Below are 25144 nucleotides of genomic sequence, written 5' to 3' on the forward strand. Positions count from 1 at the left end.
TAAGACTGGGGCTGCATTCTCATCTGAAGGCTGTACTGGAGGCGGGTCAGCTCCCAGGCTCATTCAGGTGGTCACGGCGGGCCCCCGCTTCTCAGAGCTGTTGCACACCATACCGTGTGGGTGGGGCTGTCACCCATGGCAGTTTTACCCCCCGCCGCCGCCCCCTGCTCGAGGGAACCCAAGAAACAACAAGAGAATGCACCTGTATCAAATGCAGAAGCCTTTGATAGAATCTCAGTCCTGTCTACCCCACGGCATGGACATTAAGAGACCGGGTCACTGGGGGACATCGCGAAGGCTGCCTGCTGCTGACCTGCGTCATTTATGCATCAAGAAGTTCCTCTCCTTGTGAAAGCCAATTCTGAGTTGTGTCCTTGTCACTTGCAGCTGACAGACTCTGAGCCACATGCTTCCTCCTTTGGGGGACCCCAATCAGGACATTCTCTGGCCCATGAAAGATGGCGTCTGGTCTGGGGGCAGCTGATATGTTCTGGGGGCAGTTTGTATGTTTTCCAGTGGGAGAAGCCCCTGGCCAAGTCTTTGAGGAGTCAAGAGTCCAGCCAGAAAGACATGCCCCAATGTCAGGCCCAGAGGCAGGAATGAGGCCATCAGGTAGGACAGAGCCGCGGCAGGAGCCAGGCTGAGGCAGGCTGGGAGCAGGCAGGCTGGGGGTGTGCAGGGAGGTCCGCCATCATAGTGTGTGGGCTTGTGGGGAGTACTGGGAGGAAGCTAGAAACCCAAGTGCCTACAGGAGCAAGGCAGCTGACAAGTCAATGAGGCAGGTGACAAGTCAACGAGGCAGGCTGGTTGCACGAAAAGTAAGTCCATCTTGTGTTTTCCCAGTTTTGAAGGAGAAAGGGTACAGAGGAATATTTCCCTATTAGAATAGAGTCGGGGGTGGTGATAAGGAGTGGCGAGGACTATGGCAAACCCAGGTGCCCAGGCACAGCTGAAGGGAGCAACATCCGCCCAGTGCTGGCAGGAACAGAGGCCCGGAGCCGCCGGATCAGATTTCTCAGGTCAGTCGTGAAATCTGGATTTTACAGACACCTACCTAGTAGTAAACACTGGCTCAAATTAAAATTAGTTATGCAGACGAAACAACGCATCCCCCCGATCACCGCCTTATTCCAGAACCCTGGAATAAGAGCCCTGCAGTGAACAGCCCCTTCTCCACATCCCTGCAGACTGGATCCACTCTGGCTCATCACCTCTCTCCTCCCAGATGCTGGCTTCTGTGGTTCAGCCCAGGTTCCCAGTGCCTCTTAGCAGCCAAAGTGATCCTGCTGCTGCGGCAAGATAATTTATTGAAATATTGATTTGTGTTTTTGTTCTTGCCTCGCTTTGTTCTTGGCCCATTCCAAGAAGGCAGTCTGCCACTTTTGTTCTCCAACCCCAAGGGGGTTGTACTGCAGGGTCCAGAGCTAAAGGGGTCTACGACCCCCTTCTGGCTTTGGGGTTCTGAGGAGACTCCCTGAGGAGGGGGCAGGGGGAGGGCTGGGGTGCATGGGCACAGGGAGGGGAAGCTGCACTGGGGCCAGGGGAACCCTGGGAGGCAGGACTTCAGAAGACATGACAGTGTGCTGGACCTTGGGAGCCTGGGTCCCAGCAGGGGGCACCCCAAGAAGTAGAGGAGAACGTGACCTCAGTGTCCAGGTACCCCAGGACTCAACCTGCCACTAGGATCTTAACTGACAAGCCATGGAGCTGCTTGTACTTTCTCTCTGCAATGTCCCAACATTTCCAAGGTCCCGGCCTATCGCTGATGGGCACACAGGAGCCCAGGGACAGAGATCTTGTCCTTGCTGGGTCTGGAGCATTCAAGGGCTATGGGGTACCCATGATGCCCAGACATTGACCTTGTGCCCAGAGACTAGGGCAAGGGCTGTGTGCATTCTTTAAAAAGCCCTTTGGGTCAGTGAGGAAGGCATGGGGATAGAAGGGGACAGTGTGGCACTAAGATGCATGCAGGTGTGGCTGGTGCTATGTCAGGAGGGTCAGGACCTGGGGGCAGGAGCTAAGAGGCATCAGGGCTGCAGGATGGGAACAATGAGGCAGAGACAGCACCAGTCTCTGGCTTTGGGGATTGGTAGCAAGGCAGAAATGGAGGCTTGGGAAGGGGACGACAAGCTCCAGAGGAAAAGCGTGGGGTCCGCAGTGCATGGAACATGGTCACGGCAATGTCTTTCCTGGCCAGCTTGCTCGTGGGGAAGAGCTGGGCAGTTTGGCTTTGGGAGCTCTTCCACTTTTGGGGGTGCAGCCCTTGTGGGTGATCAGTTCCAAGCGTTAGCAGGGGCCCACGTTAGGCCTCATGGAGCACAGGTTCAAAAGGACTGAAAACTGGCCAAAGTGGGTTTGCCTGGTGGCAGCACCCAAAGCAACTATCCCCAAACTCCTGCTCATGCACCCCAGAGCCCCCTCCATCCACTCCTTCCACTCCATGAGAGCTACAGGCAGCCTTGGGTTCTGCATGCCTCTAAGGACTCCTCACAGAAAGAAACTGATGTCCAGGCAGAGACATCGGGGCAGCTGGACAGGTCTGCAGCCCAGGAGGGAAGTCTGGGCTGGCCGTGGACAGGGCAAGGCCCTCGCTGCGGGAGGAGTCAGAACCCAGGGAGAAGAGCCAAGCTCAGGTCTCTCTGCTGAGATCTCCAGCAAAGGATACTCTCCTGACATGCAGGGAGCTCCCCCGTGGGCCACTTGGGCTCCAGCGGGACCACCTGCTGGGATGCGACCTCCTTTGCTCCTCTGCCACCTGGCCTGCATGCAGGAGGCCAGATGGGTCCCTGCTGCCTGGGGCACCCCAGCCCCCACCATCCTGCACCCTTGCTTGTATCAAGCATGGGAACTGTGCTTCCCCTGAGCGAGGAGGAGGAAACACACATTTCTCATATATGGATCTCCTCCAGAAGTGAGGGAGGCTGCATTGCTTGTTTCAACTGAGGATTCTTTCACCAGCTCACCCTGGTCATCTGCGTCCCTCCCAGTCCTGAATGCGCCTGACTTTCACCTGCCTGCTTGGCTCTGAACGGCTCCTCTAAGAAAGTCTGTCTGTGTGACTCCACCTGTTCCCAGCTGTGCTGACATGAGGACCAGGAGTGAGCCCCTTGGGCCATGGTGTTCCTGGGGAGTAGCAGCCCGGGCTCTGCAAGAGGGTGGCCACAGGACCAGCCAGGGGCTTTACAGGGCATCCAGTCCTCTCCCGGGCAGCCGCGGGCACCCACCTTCCAGAGCAGGGGGCGGTAGATGGTGCTGTATGACTGTGGATGGACATTTCTAGACCCTGGGGCTGCATGCTAGCTGCAGGATCCACCTCCTGAGTGCGGCAGGGCCTCTGAGGGCAGACTCTTCATAGCAGCAGCAGCTCCCAGAACTCCCAGCTCCAGCCTGGGGGCCCCAGAGGAGCCAGGCCAGAGAAGCCTTCAGTCAAGCTGTGGATGGAGTCCAGGGACCCACCCAGTCCAGGATGCAGGAGGAGTCCTGTGTGGGCTGACCCTAGCTCAGAGCATGGGAACAGAAGAGCTTCCTAGGAGGCTGATCGGACCCTCCACAGGGGCCTGAGGACAGTGGTCATCCCTCATGGAGGGCTCTGCCACCTGTTTGGATGTGACATCGACTGCTGCAGACATGGGCTCCCAACTGGGCTCCACTACCCGAGTGCTTTGGGGCCCTGGCCCAGGCTGGCTCTTCCCATGTGCAGGGTCCTCCTTGGCCATCATGAGCAGCCACCTATATCCACATGGAGACCCTCCTTGCTATGCTGGTTCACAGAGCTGCCCAGATGCACAAGCAGACACTCGTCCAGGCCCCTGGGGTCCTCCCAGAGCAGCGCCAGGAGCCTGGTCCCAAAAAGAATGGTGTTTCCTCCGGGTTCAGCCTGTTTGGCTCCCCTGGCCTGGGCTGGAAGGGGTCTGAGGACATGCGTGAAAGGCTCAGTGATCCCACCATGAGGTGGAGAGGGCAGATCTGAGAGGGCAGATCTGAGGGACTTAGCGAGTCAAGAGCTTGATGGCCCTCACCTTGGGTCCGAAGGTCACTTTGCTGAACGCTCGCCAGGGCTGTCAGGAGTTTTGGCCAGGGCAAGGATGGGGAACCACTGCGGGTCCCTGAACCTCAGGCCCAGCCTGCAGGGGTCTGGGTAACCCCACGGGCCTCAGGGAACAGCCAGAAGCTTAGGGGGCCTGTGGACCTTGGGTGGGCAAGTGGACTGTGTCCAGCTCCAAGCCCCAGCCCCGCCGTGTGACCCTGGCTCTGAGCTGCCTGCCTGGTCCCCTCTCCTGGGTGCGGTCAGGCACCTGCCAGATGGGGCACCTACTGGGGATATGCCTGTTGCTGTCGCTGGCCTCTGAGCCACTAAAGCCTAAGCTCCTTGAGGGCTGGGTGGATGCTGGGCACGACTCTGTGCCCCAGCCTTGGCCCATGCCTGCCCTCAGTAGCCCCGCTCGGAGCAATGTCAGCTTCTCTCCATGCCAGGATGAGGCAGCGAATGTGGCCAGAGGGCCCTGGCTGCTGGGTGCTTAGTGACCGGGAGGGAACACAGGAGTGAAGGAATGAACACAAGCACCCTCAGGAGCCAGGCTGGGCAGGGAGGGAGGGGCCGGCGGTGGGGGCGTTCTCAGGAGGCCTGGGGAAGTGAGCCAAAAGGGCTGCCCCGCAGATGCTGACCCCAATAATAAGTTACTGCCCGCAAAGAGCGCCCCGCTAGGCTCAGGCTGGGCACACAACATCTCACTTCAACTTTATTTTCCTACCTTCCAGATGACAAGCCGCGTCTCAGACAACTGAAGGGACTCGCCAAAGCCCCACAGCTCGAAAGAGGTCGGGATGGCAGCCCCCTCGCGGGGAGCAAGGCAAAGGCCGGGCCGGGCCCGAGCGGCCACCAGGTGGCGCTGCTGCCGCGAGAACGGCGGCCCGGGCCGGGGACGCACCCTGCGCCGACACCGCGACCGCACCCGGGCTCCCGGAGCCCTGGCGGCCCCAAGACAGCCTCTGGGTTTCACCCTAAATAAATCAATTACGACCTGAGCAAAAAGTTCTGTTCCAATCGTTGCTCTCCGCCATTTCCATTGTTTGCTCTGGAATGAGCTGAATTATTTATGCCCTTCCCTCCTTCAGTCAAGGAGACGTGGGAGGAAACCGGGATGGGGATCCGCAGCCTGGAGGCCGACTCCGTTGGAACCGCGCCCGCCCCGCCAGGAGGCTCTGTCTGCTGAGCAAGGCGCGCTCAGCCAGTCCCGCAGGTCGCTACCGGACCCAGGCTCAACCGAGGCCACTGCAGGTGGCAGGTGAGGTCACCTGGGCAGCTCTAGGCCCGGTCTAAATATCTCATCTGCTCTGTTCTTGGGCAGGTTACCTTACTTGTCCCCACCTGCAAAATGGAAACAACTGCAGCTCCAAGCTTGGAGCTGGGGGATTCCGCCCAAGACAGTTCAGGCAGGGTGCAGTCAGCGCCCACAAACGCTCCTCGTCCTTGTCTCTGCCGTGCTGATGATACAGATGGAGGATGACGCCAGTCCCCGGGGACTGGCCCACCCGCTGGGGCTGGCTCATGTCCCAAGGGGATGTGGCTTCAGCAAAACTTCTCAACCGTCCCCATCCCAGAGGGGCCTTCCTGCCTCAGACCAGCCTCCCAAACAGGTGCGAGATAGGACAGCAGAGAGGTTGGTTCAGGTGAGCAGAATACATTTCTCAACCTCAGCACTCCAGACATTTGGGGCCAGATAATTCCTGTTAGGTGGGGCAGGCACCCTGTGCATGGCAGGATGTTGAGTGCACCCCTGGGCTCTCCTTGCCAGAACCCAGTGGAACCCTCCCCCTAGTCGTGACAACCAAAAGTCTCTCCAGACACTGCCAAATGTCCCCTGGGTCGGGGGAGGGGTGGCAAAGTCATTCTTGGTTGGGAGCATCTGATCCTCAGGGGACCAGGGCAAGGAACCTGAAGCTGGTGCTCCTGACCAGCAGGATCACAAAGTCCAGCCCCTCCTCCCAGAGCAGAGTGGCTCCACCAGCATGTGGCCCCAGGCAGGCTGCTTAATCCCTGGAGCCAGGGTCCTCACTGTCAAACGGGGATGGTTACAGCGACTACTCCATAGGGTTGCTGTGGGGGTGAGGGCATAAAGTCACGTAAAGGGCTTCAGACGGTGCCTGTCCCAGAAGACGCTCTACAAACAGTCACTTGCATGAACACCTTTATGATTGTCATCATTCCTGTGGTGTGCTGAGGTTTCACAGACCCCCCCCACCCCATGGGGGAATCTAAGGCTCCAGGATGTTACATTGCTCACCAAAGGTCCCACGAGTATGGACAAAGCCAGAATGAATGGCAGGGACAGGGTCCCACCATCCCTGCTCCGTGAGCACACCTTCTACCGTACGCCCCAGCTGAGTGCAATGTGGACTCCCCCAAGGCTGGAGGTCTCTTGTTCCAGGCAGGGCTTACAGATGAAATTTCATCACGACGGGGAACCACAACAAGAGCTGGGGCAGAAGGCGTGCACCTCATTTCTCTGCCAGAACTCCCATATCGTTCCAGCATTTTGTTTCCAGCCATCCTCCCCAAAGCCTGGGAAGCTATTCCCAGAGAGAGAGCCAAGCTGCCAGAACAGGATTCTCAACTCGAGCCTTCCCAGGCATGAGCTGGTACAGGCCTGGGGGCAGCCAGGAGAGGGACCTCCTGCTAGAATCTGAATGTTGTGTTCCCCACATTTGAAAGGTTGAAATCTGAGAACCAATGTTCTGGTATTAGGAAGTGTGGCCTTTGAGAGGTCATTAGGTCATGAGGGTGGAATCTCCATAAATGAGATTAGCGCCTTTACAAAAGAAGCCTGAGGGAGCCTGTTCACCTTTCCATCATGCGAGGGCACAGCTAGAAGGTGCCCTCTAGGAGGAATGGGTCCTTACGACACATCAGTTCTGCTGGTGTCCTGCTCTTGGACTTCCCAGCCCCCAGAACAGTGAGTAACACAATTCCATTGGTTGTAAATTACCTAGTCCAAGGTGTTTTTGTTATTGCAGCCCAAACAGAAGACACCTCCCGAGGGCAGTGTCCAGCCCTAGTGCCTCCTAGTTCTCTGGACCCAGGTAAGTCTGGGTCAGGAGGTGGATTGAGGATGACCTCAGGTGGGCCATCATGCCTATCAGGTTGGGGGTTGGGACCCAGATGCTCAGGAGGACAGGGGGCTGTCCCTGGGATGAGGCATGGGGTGTGCTTCCCCACCTCACCCCTGTCCCAGATCCCCAGGGCCCTTGACAGATCCTCCCCAGACCTTCACTCCCTGGCCTTCCTGCACCATGGCTGGGCCACTCTACCCTACAGGTGGGTGGGTGGGCACAACAAGCCCCCACCCTCGGCACCTCTCTTCTCTTGCTTTTCACTAGGAGACTTACATGCAAAATTTCTCAGACCTTTCACCTCCAATGCTGAAAAATTCCAACAAGCATTCCACACTTTGTCTTGACCTGGTTTTTTATAACAAGACACTTTATGCCCTTCTCTGATGGTCCCCAAGTCTCTGATTTCCATTTGCTTTGATTTTCATCATCCTAGGAAATATTTAAAATGAGAACAGTTGAGTAGCTTTGGTACCTTCTCAAAAAATCAATTGAAAAGCCAGTTGCTATGCAACCTCAAGTGTTGCCGACGCTCTGCCCCCTGGCTGGTGGCATATTGTATAAAATAAGATCATCTCTTTTCTTCTGCTTTATTTTTTTTAAGAAATGGAGAAAAATGTTGTTTTAGGAAAAACTTGAGATAACTCAGAGGCTTCTCATAAGCTAGAAGACAAACAACATGTCACTCAAACAAGTGCTACCAATTTTATCCCCACTGGAGCCTGGTGAGGCCGGGGGGACAGGCAATGGGGGAGCGGCAGGTGATGGGGGAGCGGCAGGCGGGGAGTTGGTCTATTTCTGTCACAATTTGGGATGAATAACAGGAACTGAATGCCTGGGCCACTTTCTGCTCAAGTCTGGGTCACGGTCTACAGCCCCCAGAGTCTGCCTCCACCGCAGGGGGGACAGCTCAGCCCTTCCTGATGCCATCACCTTGGTTCTGCCGTGCTAAAATTCTTCCAGAGATGGGGGCCTCGTTCCTTGAGAGGAAGCCTGTGGTTCCTTGAAGAGCAGCTCATCAGAATTCATCCTCACCATGTGCCAAACTTTGTCCCCAGAGCCCCATCGAGCAGCCCTGGCTGTGCTTCTCTGTGAGCAAACAGAGCCTGTTTCCTTGGATGCAGGAGCTGGGCCTTTTGCCCCCCAGATCTGGGCTGGGAAGTCCCCATCCTGGCCTCTCCATCCATGGTCCCCTATTGCCTGCCACCCTGCTGTATTCCTTGCCGGTGCTCACCACTCTTTCGCTGTCTTGTCTGCTGCTCTACTGCCCGGACACAGGGCTCCTCTACCCTCCTCCTTCAAGTACCTTCCTGGGATTCAACAGCAGCTGCTCCGGAGGCCAGAGGCTCTGGGCTGGCTGGATGCTTTGGGGGCACCAGGATACATCTCCCGCATCCACCCCATACCTCACAGACCTGAAAACAGGGCCTCCCCCAGTTCTATGCAAAGTGAAGGCTGTGCCTGGTGGACACAAACTGTTCCAGTCCACAGTGAGATAAGCACAGAAACTAGAAACTTTTATAGCAGTTGGATGGGTTGAGTTTATGTCCACAGAATTTAATAATAAAAACCCAGAGCTAGAGTTTCTGGATACCTCGGTTTTCGTCACATCTGCTTTTCTCAATAATTCACTTATAACGTATGGTACGGAAGTATTGGTCTGTGATGGGTTTGAAATAGGAAAAAGAAAACAGCCAGGTCTCTGGCACTGAGGTGCACTGTGTGCTGCTGCTCCCCAGGATGGCCTCTCCCCTGGCCACCTGGGGATGGCAGATGGATCCTCCTGTCCCACAGATGCTGCTCCCAAGCCCTGTGGCCCACAGCGCATTCACTGAGTCAGCCGGGGCCCATGACCAGCACCTGTTTTCCTGGTCGCTGTGCCCTCTACCCCAAGCCTTCAGCCCAGCCCCCAGCAGCGCCACCTCCTCCACTCTGCTATTTCCTGCACTTTTGCAGTGGGTCCAACCCAAAGCAATGAGGATTCACAACCTTGGCTCACTTCCCCTCTCACAGCCCGGAACCCTCCAAAGGAGAGCGCAGCAGCGGGCAGGCCCCGGCTTTTCTGGCAGTCAGTCCACACTCACCTGACCAACCGGTGGTTCCTGAGATCCCCGGGACATCCCCATGGGAGCTGGCGTCCCCTACCCACATCACTGCCTCCTGGGCTTGATCTAGGAGGCTTCTAGGAGGCAGGTGGGGTAGGGCCAGGCAGAAAAAGGTGGGCAGAGTATGCAGTGGGCTTTGCTGACCGCCACTCTGGACAGGCATGAGCTAGGAGCAGAAAAAAAAGGCCCAGAATGCTGGAATGTTCCCAGAACATTCCAGGAGGCCAGTTGTTCCTTAATCCCCAGGGTCTGACAGAGGGACGGGCTGTGGGTTGTCCTCCAAGCTAGGCTGAGGGGCCTGGGGACAGGCACTGGGGCAGCCTGGGCCCCGCACCCCTCATAACCCAGCACTGCCTCTCTCCTGCCTCCTCAGCTGCTGGTCCACTGAGCCCTTGGGGCCAGGGGTCAGCAGGCTCCATCTGGAGTTAGCTCTGGAAGCATGCGTCCACCTTCCGGTTCTGTCTTCCAATCCCTCACCGCCATCAGTTCTCAAGCCCCTTCCCAGGAGGAGGCGGAAGCAAGGCCAGCCTCAGTTCACCTATGTCCTCTCTGTTCTCTCTGTACCTGGTGTCACAGAAGTTGCCCAGTGCCCACCATGGGCTTGAGCTGACCTGCTTTGCTGGCTGTGGATCTCAGCATCCCCAGGGCCTGCACATGTCCCCATGTTGTCCCTGGGAAGAGCAGGGTGCACCTGACAACCAGTCCCCTGCCCACTGCCCCATTCCCGACTCTGCCAACAGGGAAAGAGGGGCACCAGCATGGCCCCAGCAAAGTAGAGCCTCTGCAGGCACAGCGCATGAGGGGCAGGGGCCAGGGAGGCCCTGGCCAGGAGGGCAGTGCCTGCTAACCCAGGGGGGTGGGCTTCCCATGCAGGGGTGACCACGTACCTGTGGCAGCCTGCGTCCTCACTCCAAGATTTCTCATTTCCTTCAGGTGGACCCGCTGTAGGTGGGTCCCTGCCCCAGCCACAGGAAACGTGAGATAGTGCCCATAGGGTGGAACACAGAAACCTCATTAATCCTCCCCAGCCCACTGCAGAGATGAGGTGCCAAGGGAAAGCGTGAATTCTCTTTGACGTCTTCATTCAAATCAGAAATAAAGGACTGAGCGTGACGGAGCCCTGCGGCGTGCCGTCGGAGACCTTTCTCCAGAGTGCTGAATTCAGTTAAATGGCATCATTTGGATCCTATCATTTTTAAATGATTTTTTAAAAATCATTTAAAAAATTTAAATTTCATAAATTTAAAATGCACTGTTTTGTTTATAAAAGAAACATGTTGGGCCAGGCTCAGTTCGTGACACCTGTAATCCCAGTGCTATGGGAGACAGAGGCAGGAGAATCATTTGAGGCCAGGAGTTCAACACCAGCCTGGGAAACATAGTGAGACCTTGTCTCTACCAAAAAAAAAAAAAAAAAAAAATCGAGTGTGGGGATGTGTGCCTGTAGTCCAAGCTACTTGGGAGGCTGACATGAGAGGATCCCTTGAACCCAGGAGACCGAGGCTGTGGTGAGTTATGATTGCACAATCCACTCTAGCCTGGGCAACAGAGCTACAGCCCATCTCTTAAAAGAGTAATAATAATAATAACAACCATGCGCATCATGGTGAATTTAAAAAATTCAGTAAAGTACAAAGAAGAAAATGAAAATTAATTGGACTACTGCCCAGAGACAAATCCTGCTCACATCTGATGTGTTCCTTCCAGTCTTTTCTGTAAATACGTTTGTACACCAAATTGAGATCATACGGAAAACCGATATCCTGCTTTTCAAACAAATAACAAATAACTTTAGACTGTAACCATTTCCCGATGCCATTAAACGTGCTTTGAGAATGCAATTCTGTGGCAGCCTAATATTCTACCACACAGGTTTATCATTACTTAACTAGACCACTATTATTGGACAATACAGGTTGTTTGCTATTGTTTACATGAGAGATGATGCCTGGTCTTGTTCCTAAAACTTGGTCCACAGCTGGGATCACTGCTTTGGAACAGAATTGTAGAAATGAATGTCTGGGGTCATAGAAATTAATGTTTGGGGGCAAACATCAAGAACATTTTAAAGGCCGAGCATGGTGGTTTGTGCCTGTAATCCCAGCACTTTGGGAGGCTGAGGCGGGCGGATCACCTGAGGTCAGGAGTTTGAGACCACCCTGGTCAACCTGGTGAAACCCCGTCTGTACTAAAAATACAAAAAATTAGCTGGGTGTGGTGGCAGGCACCTGTAATTCCAGCTACTTAGGAGGCTGAGGCAGGAGAATCGCTTGAACCCAGGCAGTGGAGGTTGCAGTGAGCTGCGATCGCACCACTGTACTCCAGCCTGGGCAACAGAGCAAGACTGCATCTCAAAAAAAAAAAAAAAAAAAAAAAAAAAAAAAAAAAAAAAAAAAAAAACATTTTTAAGGGCAGTGATAAATATTGCTACATTTCCTTAGAATATTTGTACTCATACCGAAAGTGTGCGCATGCTTCATTCTCCCAGCCATAGATCCCTCTTCATCTTAACAGAGTTGGTGCTTTATAAATGGTGTATTATTTATTTCTTTAACAGTAAAGTTAGATACTTTTCCATATGGGTTTTCTCTTAGCTACTTGGATTTTTTTCTTTGTTTCCTTCCGTTGCCAGTTTTGTTTCCCTATGATTTAGAGGAGGTCTTTATAGATTAAGACGTATTTGTCACATTGCACGTGTTTTTCCTGCTTGTCATTTGCCTTTTCATTGTGTTTTTTGACAGAAGTTTTGTATTATACTTATTCAAATATATCTATATTCCCCCTTACAATTCCTTCAATTGGATTTATGCTTAGAAAGCTCTTGACAACCAATATTTTCTTCTTGATTTCTGTGATTTAAATAGTTGAATGTTGTACCGGCTTATATTTGGCATATGATAATTTAATTTCCTATTTATTAAATTTATGTTATATTTATTCATAACGCGATAACCATCCTGTGTTTATCACGTTAGGTTATTTGTAAGAGGGGTATTTTCAACTACTTTATTCAACTGAACTGTCTGTGAAAGTTTATGCAAATACGGCCCTATTTTAATTATCTTCACTTCACAAGGTGTTTGGAGGAAGTCTCTTACTTGCTTGGGCTCCACACCTGTCTCAGCCATTCTTGACCATTCATGCTCCTAGATGGCACTTCGAATCGCTTCATAACATTTCCAACTATGAATCTGGGAAAGGTCAGCCTCTCGACTACACCCAGCTTCCCATGAAGACAGCATTCATGCCTTCATTTATGATCACTTTTTTCCTATCATTAATCACATACAATTTCCTTCCAATGGGTCCTTCGTCTGTCTTGTCAGGACTATTCCAGGTATTGTGCGTTTTTGGTTACTACCATAATGGAAATTTTCTTTCCCTGTTTTCCCTACTACCAAGGCTTTTTTTTTTTTGGTTCACACAGAAGCTGCTGACTTTTTAAACAGTGGTCTTACATTTGGCCATGTCACCAAACTCCTCTCCCAACTCGACAGGTTGTCCCACGGATTCTTCTAGGTTTTCCCGATACACGATTAACAGCAAACAGTGAGAATTTGTCTCTGCTTTTTTCCAATATAAGCTTCATGTCACATAAAACTATCTAGGATTTTCAGAACCATAGTAACTAGTTTATGGGTCTTTTGTTGTTGTTGTTTCCAAGACTATCTCCAGGGCAGTGCTCCCCAAAGCTGGTTCGGTAGGCTGTGGATTTGGCGAGGAAGAAGCTTCCGTGGAGAAAGTTTTCAGAGACCACCTGGACTGCTCTGGCTCTCGGAGGTGCACCGTGCACATGTCCACAGGAAAGTCTACGGGAAATTTCACCCCCGGGCATGCCCATCTGCCTTTTTTTACCAGTATTTTCCAGACTTCTTTGACCTTGGGACGCCTCTATAGTCCTCTGTAACATCTACACATATCCTAAGAATTCGCTGTGCAGAACACTTGTAGGGAAATGTGCTGCTTTTTCCACCTTTAAACACAGTCTTGGTTGTCCTGTTGCCCTCTGTTACTAGTTTTCTGGATTTTTTTTAAAAGGAGGAGTGCCCTGTGAGGGGCCATGGGGCCGTCATGCCCTTGCCCTGCCCAAGCCTTCAACACCGGAGCCCTGGGGCCTCTCTCCCAGGCACCCCCCAGGCAGCAAGCTCCTCATGCCTGCAGCTGCTTCTGCCACCCCCAGCTCCAGACCTCCGCAGGGCTCCAGACCCACATCCACCTATTCTTGGCCTCCTTCACTGGGATGGCACCAGGCACCTCTAACAACATCTCAGTTGACCTCTTCAGCTTCCCTCCTGTGCTCCCCAATCTCAGGGGTTGATACCATCATCTACCCTGCTGAGTGTCTCCACCTTCACCCACGTAGTGCCACATCCTCTGGAAGTGACCTCCTCTGTCCTCCTGTCTGTATCCCTGGACCCAGGCAGCCACATCCTCTCGAAGTGACCTCCTCTGTCCTCCTGTCTGTATCCCTGGACCCAGGCATGGTCCCAGTCCAGCTGCCATCATCCCCCATTTGATGGCAGTGACTGTCTCCTAAGTCACTGCTTCCACCTGCCACTTCTGCATACAGGAGCCAGCAATCTTCTTTTTCTTTTTTGAGACGGAATCTCAGTTCACTGCAAGCTCCCTTGCCCGGGTTCACGCCATTCTCCTGGCTCAGTCTCCCGAGTAGCTGGGACTACAGGTGCCCGCCACCACGCCCGGCTAATTTTTTTGTATTTTTAGTAGAGAAGGGGTTTCACCATGTTAGTCAGGGTGGTCTCGATCTCCTGACCTCATGATCCGCCCGCCTCGGCCTCCCAGAGTGCTGCGATTACAGGTGTGAGCCACCACGCCTGGCCAACAGGAGCCGGTGATATTCTCAGAAGTGCACATGGGATCGTGTCACTTTGCTTAAAGCTGCCCTCATAGGCAAGTCAAACCCCTTGGCGGGTGACGCAGATCTGCTCTGCTTCTTGCGATCTGCTCTGCTTCTTGCGATCTGCTCCTTCCAGCGTCTTTGGCATTGGGTCTGCTCTTCCTGTCCCTGTGCTCCTCCCTCTGGGTTCAGGTGCCCTCCCTCCCCTCCCAGCCTGTGAAGTCAGAGCATCTCTGTGCTGGTCACTTCACTGGACCATCTTCAGGTCGGGGTGGAATGGTCACTTTCTCCCGTTGCTTTTCCTGACCTTGTAAGGAAAGACTGCCTGCCCCGCATCTCCTCCATCCAGCCCTGAGCCCTGGTACAATTGTTTCCTTGTCTAGATCTCCCTTCTGGAAGCGGTCCCCTGAGGACAGGGACCCTGCCAGGGAATATTCCCAGCATGGCACTTCCCACACAGAAGCTCTTCACACAGTATTTGTTAGAGGATGAGTTTTGTCATTTGGGAACTGATGTGATGAACTGTATGAATAGATTTCCTGATATTAAACAATCTCCACATTCCTAGGATAAGCCCTAGTTGGTCATGGTGGAAGTTTCTCTTTATGCATTATTCAATTAAACTCTTAATGCCTTGGCATTTTTACTTCTATTTGCAGAAGCGAGACAGGTCTGTACTTTGTCCTGACAGGCTACCTCTGGCATCTGGGTATAAGGGTCCCATTGACTACGAAAGATACATTGGGTAGATTTCAGAATACATGAGTTTACGGGGTATGGTATTAGTCTTGCTTGATAAGTGCTTGCAAATGAGTCTGAATGCACTGGCAAAACTTTGGAAAAGGTGAAGAACTTGAGTTCCCTCCATGGTTATGGGACTTATGATGTATTCTCCATTTTTTGAAGTCAGCTTTGAAATATTCACATCTCCCCAGGAAATCCTCAGTTTCCCCAGGATCTCCACGTCCCTGGCACAGAGATCCTCAAATTCTCACCTTCAGGGTCTGACTCTCTTCTGCAAATGTTCTGACTGTGGTCACATACTCCTTCTACCTACCTGAGGCAGTTAAGGAAAAAAAAGGAAAATAAAAAGAAAAGGCTTAGGGCCGGGACAATTTAGCACAGAGCCTGCTAAGGAATAGTTAATAAAGGAGGCTTTATTCCATTAAGTACTCAAGACTGGGAAGGAGCAGACACTTTGGAGGCCAAATAAGATCCAAAGCTTTGCCAGCACTGGTATGCGATTAACCCTAGCCAATTACAAAATTTTTCTTTTTAAACAATACAGGAGCAACCCGCGGGGGAAATGCAAGCTGCCACCCGGAACCCAGACCAATCAATGGGATAATCTTTTCTCCCCTTTCTAGCCCCAGGACCAGGAGTTTCCCATTTCTGGAAACTTCCAAAAGAGGATATAACTGTCCATCTCTCATGCCAAAGACTTGAAAATTCCTAAAACACCAGAGGATCCTGGCCAGGAAGGGACAGGCTGGAAGGCCGGAACAGAGAACCCCACTGGAGGCAGGCAGAGAGCCACATGGGATAGTCCAAAGACCCTCCTCCTGTGAAAGGAGAGCTGGAAGCAGATTGCTGGGCTGGGGCCCACCCCCAGGCCCTGCATCTGTGTGGTCCAAAGCCCACTGCCACAAACCTGGGATAGAGGGCTCAGCGAGCCTCTCTCTGCGCTCCCAGCCAGCATTCACTGGCAGAGGAGGCCTTGCATATCCCTCCTACACCGATCACCCCTGGGCCTCCAAAGCGGCCGGCTGCAGAGAGCCTCCCAACAGCTTCCCAGTGGGCAGATGGCCCTGAATGCTTTCCCTTCTGCCAGAAGAAACATCTTGTTGTAGTCACATTACGTATACTCTTTCTGATCTTTTGGTTTGTGCCTTCTCTCTTTTTTTCTAGATTAAATAGGCCAGAGGGTCGCTTTTTCCAAAGCTCTCTTGTTCCTTGATTCTATGTGTTTCTTCTGTTTTCTAATTTATCTGTTTCTGCTTTTTCTGAATTATTTCCTTATGTTTGCTTTCCTTAGGTTTTTGGTTTTGCTGCTGTTGAAATTCATTCCAATGTATTGAGTTGAAGGCAGGGCTAATGTGTGTCAAACACGTCACCCAAGGAAGAAGCTTTTGGAAAATATCTGTGAATTTGCCTCTGAATACAGCTTTAACCACATTCCATAAGATTTGACAGTAGTGCTCCTGTTTTTATTAGCGTTCCAAATAGTCTATAACTGCAATCCTAACATTCTCTTGCCTTGCTCTGTCGCCCAGACTGGAGTGCAGTAGCATGATCTCAGCTCACTGCAACCTCTGCCTCCTGGGTTCAAGCAATTCACCCACCACAGTCTCCCAGGTAGCTGGGACTACAGGCACATGCCACCACACCCAGCTAATTTTTGTATTTTTTTGGTAGAGACAGTGTTTTACCACGTTGGGCAGGCTGGTCTTGAACTCCTGACCTCAAGTGATCTACCCACCTTGGCCTCCCAAAGTGCTAGGATTACAGGTGTGAGTGACCATGCCCGGCCCCTAGCAGGTTTTTTTTTTTTTTAAGTGTTCAAATGAATTTTATTTTTTTAGGTTTATAAATTCTGCTGCCCCCACCCCTAGTTTTAGGCATTTCATCAGAGAACATGGACGAAATCGTTTTTGCTGTATAAAATTCACATTTTCTTTATGACCCAAAACACTTCTATAATTTTTAAGTGTTCTATGATTCCTCAGAAAGAAGGTACATCTTTTTTTCTGTAGAGCAAGGGAAACAGTGATATAACCACTAATTTAACTTTACTCATTGTGTCATTCAAAAATTCTATGCCTTATTAGCATCTAATCTGTGAAAGGCTTTGAAAAGGGTATCAGAGACTCTCATAGTTAAGTTTTTGCCAATTTCCCCTTCGTTCCAAGGATCTGCTTTGGGATGTTTTGTGTTCTCTTGGGGTGCATGAAGGCCTGTAACTGGCATCCGCCCTGTGGGTGCCTTCGGTCACTGTGCAATGAGGTGCTTGGTAGGTGTAGGGAAGTGGCCCCAAACCTACTTAGTATTCCTGGGATCCCTTCTGCCACCGGAGCCCTTCGTTGTCATTCTTACGTCATGTGCCTTGTAAGTTGCATGCAGTTTTTTATTTTTTGAGACTGAGATTCTCTTTGAACAGAGTTCAACCTTTATATAATTATCTGATGTGTTTGATCCTATTATGATTTGATTTTCTATGCACAGTCAGACCACAGGCTTGAATTCAGCTGTCTGAGTGAGAAGCCTGACTCTTCAGGTGCTGGATGGCCCTGGCCACTGACCTGGGCATGCCACTAAGTCACATTAAGCCTCAGTGTTCTTATCTGTGAAATGGGCAGAGTCACAGCATGCACCCCTCCATCTACCCTGTAGATTAAGGGCATTCATCTGTACAAAGTTCTTCCCACATGGCTGGTACAGGCACTTTGCAGTCCACACTGGCCGCATCATGAGGCTCCTCTCTTCCTCTATCTCTGTCTGCACGGCATCCTGTGTTTCCATCCCAGGTCACTGTCCCTGGCGGCTACACACCCATGCCCACTGCCAGGAAAGGGTGTCCCAGGCTGCAAAAGGAAATGGGACGGGCAAGAGGGCCCAGCTGGGACAGCAGCTGAGGCCAGAGGAGAGGAGGCCACAGATTTAATACAGGGACAGGAGTCCAAGGGAGGGTCGTGTAAACCACGTGTTTCTGAGGCTTTGACATCCGAGCCTTGCTGACTCTGGAGGGATGGCCCCCGCCACCAGTGGGAAGCAGTGCTTACAGACAGGGAACAATTCATCCATGGGAACATTTTTCAGATACAGACCAACCAATCCAGCGCCCATGTCCCCAGCCACCTCCTTTGTCAGACCTCGCACTCTGAGCCACTGTCCGCCTGCCCTCATTACCCAGGGCCAGGTGCCAGAAAACTCAGGACCGCTCCACTCCCCAGAGCCCTACTGGAATTATTCAAACTGGCCGACCTGAAGCCAGCTCACCCTGTCTCCGTTGGTCCTTCCTGCAGAAACAACACGGACTCAAGGCCGCTGTTTACCCAACTCCCTCTGCCTCTTGACCAACCCTGGTGCCTCCCTGTGTGACCCCCGGGCCTGGTATGTCTCTTCCTCTAGGGATCTGGGAGTAACAGACTCTTTTCAGTGAACGATAGTAATGGCCACATTTTAAAACTAGGGGTGAAAGGGAGCAGGTATCTAGGGGCGGCTCATGAGTTTCTTGTTTCTTTTTTATTTTTTTTTTGAGACGAAGTCTTGCTCTGTCGCCCAGGCTGGAGTGCAGTGGCGCGATCTCCGCCTCCCAGGTTCACGCCATTCTCCTGCCTCAGCCTCCCAAGTAACTGGGACTGCAGGCGCCCGCTACCATGCCCGGCTAATTTTTTTGTATTTTTTTAGTAGAGACGGGGTTTCACCATGTTAGCCAGGGAGTTTCTTGTTTCTTATAGGAACCTCAGGGGAGGCAGGGAGAGGCACAGTGGTTCTGGCAAATGCAAACGCTCTCCAAGAAGGCCCATGCCTCCCTCCCAGGCCCCTCACTCTGAGTGGGTGGAGGCAGGCCCAGCTGGCCACAGTGCACTCACCTTCCCATAGCTTAGGAGGATGATCCGCACCAGGACCACATTGATGTGGGCACCCAAGGACTCGTCATGGTAGATTTCGTTGACCTGAAAGAAAGAGGGAGGTGTCAGCGGGAACCACAGGTCCTAGAATGGGCTCTGGCTCTGCCAGTGGGATGACCCCCCAACCAGCTCCCAGGCCTGGGACCCCCACCCGCTCCTGCCTCTTCCCATGCTTTCCAGCCAGGCATCACCGTCATCTGGGAGCCACCTTGTGACCCTTCCCTCATTGTCCCCTCTGCCCCTCCAGGCAGCCACCACCGCCTGCTGCGATCACTGCAGCCCTTTCCTGAGCAACCCCACCCACCAGCCCAGGGATTCCTCTCCTGGGGCCTGAACATGGAACATGGGCAGGGAAGGCAGCCCTACACTTGCTGTGGCTTCCAACTGAAACATGACCTTCCCTTCAACAGTGAATGTGGGCAACGGGCCCCCGGGGCACAGGCAGGGCTGGGACCGGCCCTGGAAGAAGTCACTCCAAGCTGTTGCTGGTGGGTGTGGGGGTTACCTACGAGCATCGCTACTTGGAAATGGGGGCAGTTCTAGGCCCACCACCAGGTATAATGTTTTAACGTGTTAATTAAAAGCTCATTATTGCATCCCCAACGTGCTCTCCCTGTTCTGTTTTGATGGCTGGAGCTCCTGCAATTGCTGTCCTCTGTACTTATCACAATCTTTTTTTTTTTTTTTTTTTTTTTTTTGAGACGGAGTCTCTCTCTGTGGCCCAGGCTGAAGTGCAGTGGCCGGATCTCGGCTCACTGCAAGCTCCGCCTCCCGAGTTCACGCCATTCTCCTGCCTCAGCCTCCTGAGTAGCTGGGACTACAGGCGCCCGCCACCACGCCTGGTTAATTTTTTGTATTTTTAGTAGAGACGGGGTTTCACCGTGTTAGCCAGGATGGTCTCAATCTCCTGACCTCCTGATCTGCCCGCCTCGGCCTCCCAAAGTGCTGGGATTACAGGCGTGAGCCCCCGCGCCCGGCCACAGTGGTATTCTTACATGTGTTTCATTCTTCCCATTTAAAACCGTTATTCTGAGCAGGTGCCAATGGGCTTCAGCAGATGTCAAAGGGATCCATGGCACGAAAACGGGGTGAGCTCCCCTTTCGCAGAACACAGCCAGCAAGACACTCCAGAAACACAGGTCATGTTACCCCGGGCTCGAGGCTGTTAAGGGCTTCCTTCCCACTGAGCCCCCACCCTCCAGCTTCCCACCACACACACCCAGGACCCTTCCTAGCACAGCCCCCTCCCGGTCACCTCCTTTGTTGGTTGACCAAAGCCTACTCCTCCTCGAGGCCAGCTCAGCGGTCACTTCCCCCTGGAAGGCCCCCCGCAGGCCTGATCCGCTCCTCATCAAGCACAAAGTGTATTATTCCTGGAGCCCTCTGTGTGCCCTTGTGGGCTGGGCAGCCACCTGCATCCTCCCTGCTTGCACGCCCAGGGCCAGGCTGAGCAGCGCCTGGCAGGTACTCAGGGATACCCGCTGACAGGCTCAAGACATTGGCACCATCAGGAAGTGGAGAAGCAGGAACTGGCCACGCACCCCTCCCCATGTGCAGACCGAGCCCAGGGGCTGCTGACGGGCTCCAGACACGGCCAAGACAAACTTCCTGGAGCCTGCTGCCATGCCAGGCCAGCACACACTCCCTGCATTCCAATCTGTAGAGCCTCCATCTGAGCAACAGTCATTGCTACCTTGAAACAGTGGGGAGGCACCTCAGGAAACCTGAGGGTTAACAAGGAGAATCACATCATGATGGATGGGTGGACAGGCACACAGGGCATGCAAGACAAGGATCCCGGGGCCCGCTGGCATTGGTGCTGGGAACAAAGATGGCACCAATCGTGCGGCAGGGTTTGTGAGCATGCAGGCCCCTGCTAAGGGGACCATCCAGCCCCAACGCAGCTCCTCCCAGCAACTGCTGCCCAGCAAATCTACGTCTGATTGTAAATGGGCTCCCACAAGTCTCAATTCTCTTTCCTACAGGCAAGGGACGACTCATCAGACCCACAGGAGCGTGGCTGGTCACCGTCGGCTCCAGGCCGTGGGTGTCTGGGGAGGGTGGGTTGGCAACCCCTGTGGGCACAAGGGTTATCCTCTAGACCCTCAGGGACCCATCTTGCCCCTGTGGCTGATGAGGTGGAGCTCCGAGGAGGGCACCCAGGTCCCCAGGAAGCCTTGCCATGTGGCCGTCGCTGTCCGTTTCCTCTGTAAAATGAGGATCGCTGCCCCCCCATCACAAAGCTGTTGTGGCGATGAAATCTCCAATGGAATGGTGCTTGTGCAAACAATGAAACAATTTCTTCATCGTTGCTGGTAAACCATAGTGCCCTGCAGCTCCCTGCGAGGTGCTGGGGGTAGGGTATGCACCCCTGAACCACAGAAGTCCTTGCCCAGCTTTGAGGGTCAGACTAGATTTTTTAGTCCATGCTGGCACAGTAGCCTTAAAAGCCAGTTTTTCTTAAGAAAGAAGGGGTTTCTTTAATTGTCCACAGTAGCGCTTTCTCTATCACGACAGAGCCTGGCCAGCTTGGCTCATGGAGTCTGACTGTAGAAATGAAGACCTTGACGCAGGGAAGGTCCCACTGCAGCTGACAGGAGCAGAACAGAGGAGGGGAGGGGAGGGGAGGGGAGGGGAGGAGAGGAGAAAGGCCAGGGATGAGGGGCCAGGCTTCTCCTCATCCCCAACCCCAACCTCACAGGTCATACAGAACAGTCCTGACATCTGAGAAGGAAAAGTGGGAGAGCTTGATCCTGACTGCTGCCTGGGACCTGAGAGGTGACAGGTTCCTAGCAGTAGGAGTGGCTTCCAGGGCCCGAGTGGAGGCCCAGCCTGGCTCAGGCCTGAGAGGGTGGCCCAGCTCCCAGCTGTGCGTGGCAGATGCCAGGGTCCCCTGCACCCCAGGGACACATAGGCAAGACAGCTGGGGACTGGCTTGCGGTTTACTGGCTCTAGGGGGCACCGCCAGGCTTCAGAGCAAGCCCAGAGGATACTGGCCTACAAGAGAGGAGGGCAGGCCTACTTGCAAGGCTGCTGCAGAGAGGACACGCTCCTACTGCCCCCCACCAGTCCTCTGCCTGCAAATCGGGCTTTTGGGAGTTAATTAGGGGTAGATGAGTTCGTGGGGGTGGGACCCTCGTGATAGGGTTAGTGTCCCATAGGAACAGACACCAGAGAGCCTGCGTCCTCTCTCTCTGCCATGGGAGGACCCAGCAAGAAGGTGGCTGTCTGCAAACCAGGAAGAGGGTCCTCACTGGGGAATGACCCAGCTGGCAACACACTCTTGAAATTCTTAGTCTCCAGAACTGTGGGAAATGATTTCCTGTGATGCAAGTCCCTGGGTCTATGGCACTTTGTTATACCAGCCCAAGCGGAATGAGACAAAGGCTTTATGGGGAAGAGACCGAGCCACCTCCCACAGGCCAGACTGCAGCCTTCCTTCCATCCTGGGGCTGAGTGCCTGATATGAGGGCAGTACCAGATATAGGAAAGAAAGAAAGCCCCTGCCAGCTGCGGTGGCTCACGCTTGCAATCCCAGCACTTTGTGAGGGCGAAGCAGGTGGATCACCTGAGGTCAGAAGTTCAAGACCAGCCTGGCCAACATGGTGAAACTCTGTCTCTACTAAAAATACAAAATTAGCCAGGCATGGTGGCAGGTGCTTGTAATCCCAGCTGCTCAGGAGACTGAGGCAGAAGAATCACTTGAATCCAGGAGGTGGAAGTTGCAGTGAGCCGAGATTACGCCACTGCACTCCAGCCTGAGTGACAGAGCGAGACTGTCTCAAAAAAAAAAAAAAAAAAAAGAATGAAAGAAAGTTGCATTTTTCCCCATGTTTGAGCCTAAGTGTGTAAATGCCGACCTCACCATCCACACAGACCCTCAGCACAGCCACGGGTCCCTCACAGGTTCTCAATGGGATTTCTCAAACTGAACTGACCCTGGCCTCTTGTGCAGCCCACCACACCCTGGGAACGAGAATGGCCTGGGCGAGCCTGGCCTGGTCTCTCCTTCCCCATTGGCCTGAGGCTGGCACCCAGCAGACCCAGCGGAGCCACTGCATCACCATGAATTGTGGCTCTGAGTGGATCAGAACCAGTACAGAGCCAGCCCTCCTGCCAGGAGGTGGAGAGGGACGCTCAGATGCCACCAGACCAGCTCCAGGATCACGGGCCTTGAGGGAAAGGCCGGGAACCAGAGGACATATTAGTGGGAATCTGCCCACTGGGGCCTGGGTCCCCCTAAGGATGTGGCATGTCATGAGACCTGAGAAACAGAACAGGTTAGCTCAGCAAAGCAGGCTGGCGCTCCTGGCAGAGGAGGCAGCCCACGCAAACCTCCCAGGGTTGGAAGCAGCGAGGCACCTTCCAAGCACGGAGGGGATGCGGAAGGGACGCTCCAGCAGAGGAGGTGAGGGGAGCACTGAGGCCGGACCACAAAGTCAGGAGGATTTTAAATCCACTCTAAGAGCAATGGGAGAACACAGAGGAAGGATGATGGCAGTGCATTTAAGAAGCTTACACCAGGTGCCTTATGGAAAGTAGATGGAAGGGGTCAAGATGTGGGAATGTGGGGTTCAGCTTTGGGGATGAGTGCAGAGAAGGGACAGATGTGAGGGATGATGTGGATTGGAATGGGGGTCATTGGCTCGCCTGAGCAGGTGGAGGCTGGGGCTCTGGGAAGGGCGTGCCAGCAGCTCCCACAGGGTGGAGGGCGGAGAGGCGGGGCTGGCCCTCTCCTGGCTCCTGGCCAGGCCCTGCCCCTCAGGACACAGGATCTTCCGTTCTCCTAGCACTGCCCCTGGGGCCAAAGGTGGCAGCTCTCATCTCAAGAAGGAATCTTGTATCCTTCTGGAACATTGGGAAGATCTAATCCTGCTCCCTGTTTTGGGACAGGAGGTGACCAACCATTCCAAAAGCCCTGCTGCCGGGCATCGAACTCCCTGGGATAGACCCACCTCACATTCTGCTTGGAGGTGGGGTCAAGGCCGCTGAGCCCCGGGGTGTCAGGCTGCTAGGTGTGGGGCCCTGGCTGGGGAGCCCCACTGTGGGGCTGTCTGCCAGCAGCCAGCTCCCACCTCCTGCGCTGGGTGCCCCGACCCTGGCCTCTGGAAGCCTCAGATGATTCGGAGATGAACTGGGGTTCCCTGGCTGCTGAGGAGCTAGAGAGGGCTTCCTTGCAAATGCTCCCAGCAGGTAGCCAGGAAGGAGGAGGCCGGGCCGCAGCCAAGGCCCCCTCGTGAAGGCTCCCTCAGCCTGCCCTCCCTGGTAGCCTTCGACTGTGGTGTGCTCTCCCTGATCCTCTCCCCAGCAAGCCTCTGTCCTTCCTCTCTTCCACACCAGAACAGCACACTGTGCCCCAGGCATCCCTCCTCTCTGGCAGGCAGGCCTGAGCGAAGCCATGGTGGGGCTTGCGATGGCCTCCTGGCTCCTCTGGGTGGCCGCTGGGCCTGGAATCCTGTTCCAGAGCCCTCACCTTGGCCCCTCCCAGGCCAGGCCTCAGCAGCCCCTCCCAGCAGTCAGGAACCCCATGGGGCACTGTGGCCCAGAGACCACTGACCGCTGGCCTGGGTGGTTCTCCTGCCCTTGCATGTGCTGTGGCAAAGTCCAGCCCACAGTCCGGGCCGGGCTCCTTCTGCTGTCTGGCGTCTCAGTTCCCGTAGGTTAATATGATACATCAGGAACAGACATGGCGGGCGGGCAGGCAGGGTCTGTGGGGCGTGAGATGCAGGGGCTATCCACAATGTCCTTGTCCTCCACAGGCCTGAGGAGTGAGCCCCATCCTGTCCCCCTCTACCATCCCAGGGCTCTACATGCTTTTCAGGGGGCTGCAAAATTGCCACAGTTTGCTGCCCAGCCCTGGCCCCTCACAGGTTCTCAATGGGACTTCTCAAACGGAACCTGGGCACGGGAGCCACTGGGAGGAATCAGTGCAATTCCTGACAAAACACTGGCATCCTCAATAAGGACAGAGCTGCAACATTTCTGCAGAGCAGAGAGTTGACTGATGTGGCAAAAAGAGCAACTGAAGACAGAAGGCGGCCTCCGCATGCCTGCCTCCCTCACATCCCCCTCCTCCCCTGGCCCCACCCACTTTCTCTTCCAGACAGGAGACAGGTGGTAGGGCTCCCCAACAGCTCCCCTCATGTCCTCCCCACCGTCCCCGACACACACACCATTCTTCACTACGATCACCCCGAGGAACAGATCTCACCTTCCCCTTCCGCTGTCTAAAACCCTCAATGGCTCTCCAGTGCCTTCAGAGGCAGGGCCCAGCCACTCCGCCTGCCATTCAGAGCCCTCTGCACGCTGGCCCTGGCTGGCTTCTCCATGCCCTACTTCAGATACTTCCCCACATGGCACCCTTCCCCAGAGCCAGCTGCCCTCTCCTGCTGCCTGTGCATTGGTTCAGACCTGGAATCCTCACTTTCCCTGACCAGCCC

General features: G+C 53.9%; 1 protein-coding gene across 1 annotated transcript in view; it reads right to left on the bottom strand.

The window, feature by feature from the left end:
• Window positions 1–25144, bottom strand: part of ADAMTS2 (ADAM metallopeptidase with thrombospondin type 1 motif 2) — a 233303-nt gene that overhangs the window by 54429 nt on the left and 153730 nt on the right. Inside the window, 1 exon segment of the mRNA XM_030927877.1 lies at window positions 18666–18749. Coding sequence (XP_030783737.1) covers window positions 18666–18749 — 84 coding nt within the window.

Source organism: Rhinopithecus roxellana, chromosome 3 (genome assembly GCF_007565055.1).
Source record: "Rhinopithecus roxellana isolate Shanxi Qingling chromosome 3, ASM756505v1, whole genome shotgun sequence".
Lineage (NCBI taxonomy): Eukaryota > Metazoa > Chordata > Mammalia > Primates > Cercopithecidae > Rhinopithecus > Rhinopithecus roxellana.